General features: G+C 42.8%; 1 protein-coding gene across 1 annotated transcript; it reads right to left on the bottom strand.

The window, feature by feature from the left end:
- Positions 1-239: 239 nt before the first annotated feature.
- OSTC (oligosaccharyltransferase complex non-catalytic subunit) lies at positions 240-6,528 on the bottom strand. The gene is made up of 4 exons (XM_028744208.2): positions 6,257-6,528; positions 4,085-4,178; positions 2,319-2,516; positions 240-1,240 (listed from the first exon to the last, which is right to left on the bottom strand). The coding sequence occupies exons 1-4, from the start codon at positions 6,393-6,395 to the stop codon at positions 1,222-1,224; spliced, it is 450 nt and encodes a 149-aa protein (XP_028600041.1). The 5' UTR covers positions 6,396-6,528; the 3' UTR covers positions 240-1,221.
- Positions 6,529-10,805: the final 4,277 nt, after the last annotated feature.

Genomic DNA, 10,805 nt, shown 5'->3' with positions numbered 1-10,805 from the left:
TGAAAAGATGACCCAGAACCATTCCTTGGAAATTCCCAGGAAATTGGCCTAGGAACATCTGGGAAGAAGTCTATGGTTTAGCAGAAAACTCATTATGTGGCCAAGAACAAGTCATTCTCCCCATCTGTAAAACAGAAATAATACTGGCCGCCAGGCAGAGATGTTATGAAGCAGTAATCAACTCAGTCTGAATGCCAAAAATGCTCCAAGATATGAACGCTGTATTAAACACAAAGTAATTTAGTAGAAAAAGATGTTTAATATGTCTTTCTTATCTTTTATGAAGAGGAAGAACTACATTCACACAATAATGGATTTTTCCTTCACACACGTATTCTCTTGCTGCGTTAGAATGAATATCAAAGTAAACATTGCCCGACACTGCTCTGATAGAACACACACCCCAACTGAGAAGATACTCCTATGTGCAAAGCAGGTGAACTCTGCTGCAGGAGCCTGGTGTGGAAAGTGGAAGTCTGTACCCAATATCCAAAGTTATACAAGAGCAGTCCCTGCCCCACATGCACACTATGCAAAATGTTTTCCAACACCAACCACCTGTTAGGCAAGGGTGGGGTTAAGGAAGCAGAAGCTCAACTGGGAGCCTCCACAACCCTACAACTCTTGGACATCTCACAGCTTCTCAATATGTGTTAAGCTCTGTCAGCTTGGACTGCCTAACCCAGAGACAGGCACAACTTTTTTTTCCTGCCATCACAGGCTGCTGTATCAGGGACAGGTGGTATATGGCAGTCATGCATCACTGACAAACACTTCTGTCAATTTGCAATCATGAAAATGATCCATTTATATTCCTCTAACCCCCACCCCCATTCTCTCAAAAGGAGCAAGAACAAGCCATGGTGGTACATGAGTAAAAGTATTACTTTTGGCTTGAAGCCTTAGGGGTGCGGAGAGGAACAGGATTGAAGGACAAAGGTTTTACGTTTAAGGTTCAATACACTTAGGCCTAGTTAACACTTCTGAGTATTTTTTAACAGTCATAAAAATAGACACAAATCTGTTAATAAACTAACCGCCTGTAACAAGTGTTGCTCTTTATACAAGAAGAAAAGGAGAAAGCAGCCCTTTCCTTAGTTCGTTCTCTTTTTCTTGTCTCTCTGGACAGGAGGGGTGGGGCTGTGGAATTTTTGCTATTCATTCCTCTTCACGAAGAGAAGAAAATCCGATTTCTGCTTTGCGACACTCCACAATAAGGCACTAACCCATTAAGTAGCCCCTAGAGGACAAAGGGAAGATTTGAACAGGGAGGGAGGAATATATTACTGATTGTTTGCTCTTCATCCAGGTGGGTTACAACAATTTAAAATACAACATTAAAAACAGTTGTGATTACTCACAATTGCAAAAGCTGCCATCACCAAAAATAGGGTGGGTTCTTAAAGTATACATTTCAGGTGTCAAAGGCATTCACTGAAAACTGTATATTGAAGTTGCCACAGTGGACAGGGCATTTCACAACTTAGGGGCTGCCTGCCACAGATAATGCCCTCTCCTGGGCCATCACCACCTGGAGTATCTGAGAGGGGTGGAGCTACCAAGAGGGCCTCCTCTGCTGAACTTAACACCCAGGACAAGAAAGGAGGCAGTCTTTCAGATATTTGGGGTGGGAGTGCTTTAGGTCTTAAAACACTAATGTGAGCATCTTTTATAAAATAGAGGGATCACTACATAAGTATAGGAAGCCAGATACTTCTGTGTAGGAAACCATCTATGGGTCATATTTAATTATTGTACCCTCATGTGCTTGCTTCAGGTTTACATTGCTGGAATTCATGGTTAGCGACATGATCTACATATACAATAAATTGTTGTATATTCCTAGATAAATGTTCCTTCAATCATTCTTGGTTTCCTTCTGGACTTTAAAGCTAGCCACAAAGACTCTGCCTCAATCTCCCTCAAACTGGGGATAAAGCTGATCTCCCTTGCAGGATGACTGTAAACAATATTAGTTGTTTGTGAAGTGCTTTTTACAACAGTACTTATATAGCATTTCCCATAAATAGTATTGATTCCCTCATCTGAGACACTGCAGTCAGTTTTTTTAAAAAAAATATTCTGATTTCATGGCCTGGAATCTTTCAATATTATGATTACTTCTCTAGAGTGGACATTTGCTTGTCTACTGAAAAAAACCTGTGGTGTAATTCACACTGCTCCAAACAAAGTTTTAAAAACATGAGAAAAGTCTGTGCAATACCTTTATTTTTCCCCTTAGTACTTATTTCATCTTTAGATTGTGATAAAGATTAAAAGTGTAGGTCGGAAAATCATAGGAGAAACAATTTACTTACGGTAATTTCATCCTCATGAATACTCTGGCCATAAAGAAACTCAACAGGACACTGACAAATCCAATAAAAAGCAGCAGAAATCTGTTCAGCTTTGGGATATTTGGTGCATTAGAACGGTCCAATATTATAAAGCCAAGGCCTCCCATTGTGAAGAGGAAGCTGGAAGCGAGCCCTTCCATAATGTACTGTCCATTTACTCTGCATACAAGACAAGGAAATATTTTAGTTTGAACAGCAGTGCTACGGATTATCTGGCTAACCTGTCACATTGTGTAAAATTCACAAACATAGGTGCATGCATATATTCTACTCTCACACAAGAAAAACAGTCGTCATGATACAGTGGAAGGTAGAAAATAAAATAAATGATCAGTGTCACATTACAGGAAAAGCTGCTTCCTCTTTGAAACCATTAGACTTGATGCTATTAAACAAAGATGATAAGTTCCCAAAAGCAGTGCAAATAGCTACCATACCCAGAGCTCTTTACCGAGAAGCAATCCCATCAAACATCTGGCTATTCCTTCAGCTATAACTATCAAGACGCACAGAGCGCAATTTCTTTCCAGAATATATCAGGCACTTTATTACTGGTTTTCCCTTTGCCATGATACTTCTTGTTGCTTTAGATCCCAAGTCCCCAAACAGGATGGCCCTACAACTCCTTGTAGCTACACATGGTGTGTATTCTCTGACAATTAGTTTCCATCCTTGACAGTAGTTTAAACCATATTGTCAGGGGCTCAGGAGCAGAGTCGCAGAGGAGAGAGGAAATGGAGAGCGAAGGGGAAGAATCTGAGGACAGCGGAGGGCAGAATGACAGTGACCCGAGAGATTCCATGAGCCTCTCCAGTGAATCAGAAGATTCCCAGAAGGGAGCGCCGGTGGCCAGGGCAAGGGGGGTCCCAGGAGGGACACACCAGAAGCAGGGGGCCAGCGGGGACTCCCAGAGCAGTAGCTGGAAATCAGGGCCAGCTTCCCCACCGGAGCGTAGTGGGGGGGAAGAGTCTCATAGGTCAGAGTCAGCGTCTCCTCCGGCAAGCAGGGAGGCGGAGTCTAGCCCAGCTGGCATCCCCGAAGAGGGAAGCAGCGACAGGAGCAGTATAACGGTCAGGAGGAAAGTGGCAGGCTGGGCGCGCGCGCCAAGTTCAAATGTACAGGCGCGCGGGACAGGAGAAAGCACGGATTGGGAACCAGGTCCTAAAGCTCGCCGGAGGGAGGGGGGAAGACTCAGGGGAGTCAGCCTCGGAAGAGTCTAGGAAGGGCAAGACTTCGGCGGACAAGCGGACCCAGAGGAAAAGGGAGCAGAGGAAGAGGTGGAGCAAGGCTAGGGTCTTAAACTGGTGTCTGGGGGGAGGAGACTCAGACGGAGCTTCGACGGTCTAGAGTTACAGACGTAGGGCTGCGCGCCGCGGCTGTAAAACCAACAATGAACTTCAATAAAGACTTTGGTATATAAACAGATACTGGCGTTGGTCCTTTGTGAGCTGGGACCTGAGGCAGCTCTGACACATATGAATGACTATTAACTCAGTTCAGCTAAGACTCTGTTCCATAGAGCAGGAGGACTGTCTACTAAGTTAAACAGCTTCATTTAAAATGATGCTAGTGTTTCTATTCATTTTTGTAGCTTGGTAAAGCTACAATGAGCTTTGATCACAATGTTCTAACAGCCAGCTCACCATGTAAACAGCAGTTCACTGTCAAAATACTCCATAGTAATCTTTAGAGAAATACATTTTGCTAGTATCGAGTATATTTTATACCTGTAAGCCAAGAAGGCCACAGGTCTCTGATGTCCATGTTCATCTGTCATTGAGCCAACACTGGGAGGTTCTACAATTACATCATAAATGATTCCTACAGAAAGAGAGAAAAAAAATGTAAATTTAATTTGAAAGAACACACACACACACACACACACATACACCACCTTCCCTAAGCCTAAAGGTAGAAAGTCAGAAGTTCATGATTTAAGGTCTTTTTTTCATGTGAAAAATTTGGCGGGCTGCATTTAGTTTTAGACATACAAAACTGTGCAGTAGAGTACACAGCTACTATTGCCATATCACAAGTTTCAGGGAGAATGAGGAGGGCTGTGGTTGTGTAGCTTACAACAATCCTCCAATGCAATCCACCGTTATTACCCATGCACTTACATGCATGTGCAATGCTACAAATGGTTTACAACAATCCTGTAACACAGCTCAATTGTTAATACTTCAGATTGCAGTCCAGTATATTTTCTCTCCAGCTCTGCTGAAAGACCAGCTCAATCAGGAGTCTCCCTCAGCTGCAATATAGCAGCACCCACTCCATATTGCCGGGCTACACAGCAAAGGGAGAGGCAGCACTGCAGAGCCTCTAGAGACCTGCAGCTTTTGGCTCCTCCTCTCCTTTCAGTACTGGAACAGCCAAATCACATCTCCCGCATGGATCACGTTCGCAACCCGAGGTTCCACTGTACTTGCTGCGGTCTAAACCACTTAGCCTCTTGGGTTTGCCTATTGGAAGGTTGGCGGTTCAAATCCCTGCAACGGGATGAGCTCCCATTGCTCTGTCCCAGCTCCTGCCAACCTAGCAGTTTGTAGCACACCAGTGCAAGTAGATAAATAGGTACTGCTGCAGCAGGAAGGTAAACGGCGTTTCTGTGCGCTCTGGTTTCCGTTGACCCAGAAAGCTGTCTGTGGACAAACGCTGGCTCCCTTGGCCCGAAGTGAGATGAGCATTGCAACCCCATAGTCACCTTTGACTGGACTTAACCGTCCTTTATCCTTTTAAAAAAACAAAAACAAAAAAACCTTACTTGCAACAACCACTCGTCACCAAGAGCCAGTCTCCAACTTAGAATGGGCCATCAAATCCCCCTCTCCAGACCGCACTGCCCAGACCACCACCCCTCACACCAGTCTAGTGCTTTCATAGGATCATAATGTTGGGAGTCCGAAGATCATCAGATTCAACCCCCTGCAATGCTCGGCTGGGGTGTGTCTTTAGAAACTTTAAAATATGCCAGTCAATGGTGCTGTAGTGGACAGTGTCAAACTAGGACTTGGGAGGCCAGGGTCTGAATCCCTGCTCAGCCCTGAAGCTCATCAGTGGGCCAGTCACTGTGCCTTTCAGCCTTAGCTACCTTATGGCGTTGCTGTGGGGATTCAATGAAGAGGGGCGGGGAAGTGGTTTGTTGCAGGGATTCCTCAAGGATGAAATGGGATATTACCAACGCATGCCACCTCAAACTCCTTAGAGGGAAAAGGCTTCAGGGCATAAACAAATCACAAAAGAAATGAATGAAATGGAACAGTAGCGTTTCTGCACCTGTCCCCGGGTCACTTTCATTTGCTAGTGTCTCTGGGGCTTTCCTAAAATAATTAATACAGAAACACCCCTTCCGTAGCAAGGCACAACTCAGGACCACCCTGGCAGGCAAACGGGAAGCCTGGAGAGGGACCCATTTGCTTTTCATGCCTTTCCCCCACCCATTTTTGGCTTTTTTTCACTCCTAAATGGAAGATTACAACTAGAATATGCGGCAACGGAGAAAGAACAGAAATTGTTTATTGAATATTTACAAACAGATTGCAAACAGGTAAGAACACTGGCAGGGTTATTGTAATAACCCACCTGCAGTTTTCATAACAGTTTATCTTTAAAGCAGATAAATGAATGAACAAATTAAGTTAAATTCGGATATGAAGAAAATACTTTAAAAAATCAATTTAAGGAACCGCAAAAAGAGGGGGGGAGAGAAGGAAGTCGAGTTTAGAAATGTTAAAACGGCTGTAAATTAACTGAGAGGCATAAAGCTGCAAATTCTATATATGAATATGGTGCAACCGAGGAGGCAGGAATGAGCTGCGCGTGTGCACTGGCGTGTATTTATGTGCGCGCCTGAAGGCCCACCGCGCAGAGCCTCCCGTCGTTCCCAAGGGAATTACCTCCCGTGATGAGGAAGTACGAGACCACCACCAGCGCGTAGACCGTCATGGCCGAGGGCATGTGCACCCAGCTCGGCTTCTTCAGCTTGATGTTGGGGCACTCCAGCACCGCGAACGGAACCCGGTAGAGCGTCTCCATGTCGACTCTCAGCGGCGGAGGCAGCTCGGCCGTCCCGTCTCCTCAGGCCACGAACTCCCCTCGTCTCCCAACGGCAGCTTACCCCCGCGCATGCGCCGTTACAGAATCGGTCGGCTCGTCGGGGCCACCGTCCGTACGACAACGAAAGCTGAGGCGGTAACTAGCTGGGTCCTGCAAGGGAAACAAGACAAACACGTCTCAGGAGAAAGAGGAAGGAAAATAATAACGTGCCGCGTAAACGAAACGCAAAACGAATAAATGTGGAGAAACCCGAATTTTAATGCGGCGCGTTATCAATATCTTTTTTACCCTCCCGCGGCGTGCGGTAAGGAGCGGCTGGGAGAAGATACTGATCTGCCAAGTCCTGGCAACGCTAAACGTGGCTTTCTAAACGGGTAGACGTGGCCCTGCCAGGACGCGCGTAAGCCACGCCCCCTCAAATAAGCCGCGCCCACATTCCAAGTAGAAGCTGCCATCTGCTACGTCACACCCTCTATCTTACTATTTTGTGCAGGATTTATTAGAAGGAAGCTCCGCTTAATCTTAAAAAGGGCACAATAGTTTTTCTTTTCCTGCAACCGACTAAGGAGCTATCTGCGGTGGCAGTATCGCATTAAACAATCAGAAGTTCCCCCAAACCTGGGAACTGTAGTTTTTTAAGGGTGTTAAAAGACCTCTTGCAGCATCTTAAAAAGCAGAGACATCACCTTGCCAACAAAGGTCCGTCTAGTTAAAGCCATGGTTTTCCCAGTAGTGATGTATAGAAGTGAGAGCTGGACCATAAAGAAGGCTGATCGCCGAAGAATGGATGCTTTTGAATTATGGTGCTGGAGGAGACTTGAGAGTCCCATGGACTGCAAGAAGATCAAACCTATCCATTCTGAAGGAAATCAGCCCTGAGTGCTCACTGGAAGGACAGATCGTGAAGCTGAGGCTCCAATACTTTGGCCACCTCATGAGAAGAGAAGACTCCCTGGAAAAGACCCTGATGTTGGGAAAGATGGAGGGCACAAGAAGACGACGACAGAGGACAAGATGGTTGGACAGTTGAAGACAGGAGTGCCTGGCGTGCACTATTAAACAACTAAACAACAACAAAAAGACCTCTATTCTCCTCAAAGAGCTACAATTTGCAGAGTGGTTTAATGATCCATCTGTCTTGACAGGCAGCTCTGAAATTGTACTTCTCTGAGCGGGGTCTCCTACCAATTCTCAGCACCCTTAACAAACTACAATCCCCTGAATTCTTTGGAAAAAAGCATGACTGCTTAATATGACTTTTAAAATGTGGCTCTTTTGGGGGGGTATTGCTTTTATTTTTATTTTATATAATGTGATCTTTTTATGTGAACCGCCCTGAGACCTCTGGATATAGGGTGGTATATAAATTCTAATAATAATAATAATAATAATATGCATGATGCTGCTTTAAATGTTTAGATGGGGCCTAATATGGTGTTATCTCTCGAAAAGGCTTTGGTGATCTAGGCCCCTTCTACACATTTTTTAAAAATCTACAACTCCCATAGGTCCCAGTCAGTGTAGCTAATGGGCAGCGACACTGGGAGTTGTATTCCCAAATAATTGCCAGACATTTGGTTGGCAAAGGTTGTCCTGGGAACAGTGGTTTCCATATTTTTTTTTCTGTCAAACCAGTTGAAAAGGCTGAGGATCTTGGTGGAAAACTTAATGATTTTTCTGCCTTTTGCAGGAACTGGCATAAATGCAGTATGGTTTTTAGCTGTATTTTTACAGACACATTATGGACCACCTAAATGAAGCTCATGGACCACTGATCAAGAACCCCCTGCCCTGGAAAAACTTCCAATTTCATCCACTTGCTGCTCAGTTATCCTTCACTATTTATTCAACTTAGAGCAGAACAAGGCAATAGAATTCCGAGCTAAGGATTTCAAAGTTCAAGATCAGAACTAAGAATTGAGCAGCGAAACATATTGACAGTTAGTGAAACTCCCTTCATACTGGTTTTTAAAGACAGTCCCAAATACAGCACATTAAAGTCATCTAGCCTTAATGTTACTAGAGCATGAATAACTTTGGGCAAACTCTCTAAGAAAGGGTGCAGTTGGTACACCAGTAGAATGGTCTTGTAGTGAAGGGAACAGGAAAGAGTCCTTGTGTAATTTTGCCTAGAATAATCTCTGTGGGTGTTGAACAAGACTCTTGGGTTTGATAACCTTTATAGTTTGTGTTTAACGTTTCACCTGCAGCTTGGATTTAAAACACATTAATGATATTTATATGGGGGGCATTATAATTCTGTGACTTCCTGTGCATGAGTACCTGCTTTGACTTCTTGTTTCTATCAAAAGTAAGAATATATAAGTTGATTATTTTAAAAATACTAATCTTCATAGACATATCCAGATGACAAAATTAGTGATAGTAATTGCAGTTGATAAGAGTAGCCACAGCATGGCAGAGTTGCTCTTTAAGAACAAGCCCACTCTCTTAACTTGAATTTTCTGTTGCTCAGCTTGTCAAAGCATCTATGTCTTTGCCAGAATGTACATAATCAATATACATGTGGAACTTCATAATTAAAGATGCAGTGTTCAACATTGAAATTAAGGTTAATGAGTTACACTTGATTATTTTTTTAAAGTAGAATCGGCAGAGGGGAATAGCCTGAAGGTTAAGTACAACACCAAACCATTAGTGGCTAACTGGTGGTCCTCCAGCTGTTAACTAGACTCCCAACCCCAGCCACCATAACTGTGATATTGTCCAACATGAGGTACAGCTTGCCCCCCCCCCCCGAGTGATTAAATAGTATTTTGGAAGTACAAACTTCAAGAAATTGTCAGGTATATACACATTTTATACTCAAATCATTATTTCCATCACCCACAAGATTTTCTATAAGCTAAGGAGTTAGTATACTAATATAAAGTTTTAAACTACCGAACAAAGAGGATTTGGTGCATTCTGCTATTTAGATTTAGCTAGGTGGCTGTCTCAATCCATCAAATGTTGAATTGTTCTTTTTATACACAGAAAAGAGTGGTGGATGACACCAACTGCTTAAAAGGCTGTCTCTTTCTACCACATTCAACAGTTATGCTTTCCTAGGTCAATTTAGAGCCATTTCCTCTTTTAAAAACCAGTGTTTTCCCTTTCTCATTAGAATTAACAGAAAAGGCTCTGCTTAAACTACTTTAACATGCAACTCACAAACTGAGGTAGTTTACTTTTAGCATGCCCTGCAGCATCAGACTCTTCTCCCGATGTTCTTCATAAATTCAAAACAAAATTAGGGCTTTTTCATTAAACATTAAGCTTCTCTCGTCTCCAAAAATCACGCAACATTTTATTAAAAAAATTCTACTGAAGCCAATTAAACTTTCATCATCTAAATGAATTAAGATTCAGGAGTTAGAATAAACAAGCATTTGCCAGATTTTAACCCTTTCCCTCGCACAATAAGACACCTCCTGGAAGCAACCTCACCTCCCGTCATTGGGCAACTATGTTCATATACACTTTTGCTAGTGCCGAAGCATCCATTCCTAGTGTATTTTCCCCAGCTAGACTGGTTGCTCCCAGGCATTGACCATGCTGCAAAAAACACAGCTGAAGTTGGCACTTCCACATGTGCTGGGCCATTGTTAGATTCAAAGGGAAAATATTAATGGACATTTAAATGAGTCTACTAAGAAGTATGAGTTTTGCCTTTTCAGAAAGCTGGTAAACAAAGCTGAGATAATTCCACCTGAGGGAGAAAAGTGTTTTAGCGCCACATGCTCTTTCCAAAATTTTGATACTCACTGAACTTGTTTATAGGAAAACTAAGGCTGAAACCTGTCAAATTTAGGAGTTAAGTCCTATTGAAATCTATGGAAATTACTTTCAAACAAAAATTAACAAATGTTATATTTAGACCACTAAACTTGATGGTAAATCATCTTAAACTATGTACAAATGTTTTTCATCCATTCATTTATCCTGTGTCATTTTAAGACTTCTATGAGGTCTTTAAAAAACGTAATCTGGTACCTCATTGCATTATAGATGTCACCATAATGGTGCTTATGTAGATGAGAGCCGTCATGTATTTTTTGAGTTAGGTCTGCCTTGATATTACAGCAGTCTTTTGTCTTTTAATCAGGGGGGCATATTACCGTTTTCTTAATGCCTGCATTGTTTTTACCACTAGCAAGGCTTTTTATCAGATTGTAGTGATTATTCTAAATCATCTTTCTTGTTCACTCAAATGAAGTTTAATGAATTAGCTACTTCTTGGGTTTTTGACCTCATCTGATTGTTAAGAACTGAAGATACTACACACTCAAAATTTAAGATTAGGAGCAAGATCTCCTTTCCAAAACATCATTTAATTATGGTGCTGTCCAACAGTTCTTAATACAAGCTAAGTCTAACCGAATACTT

This window comes from Podarcis muralis, chromosome 9 (assembly GCF_964188315.1).
Source record: "Podarcis muralis chromosome 9, rPodMur119.hap1.1, whole genome shotgun sequence".
Taxonomy (NCBI): Eukaryota; Metazoa; Chordata; class Lepidosauria; order Squamata; family Lacertidae; genus Podarcis; species Podarcis muralis.
The sequence above is the reverse complement of the archived record's forward strand: the minus strand, read 5'-3'. Positions and strand labels throughout refer to the sequence as shown.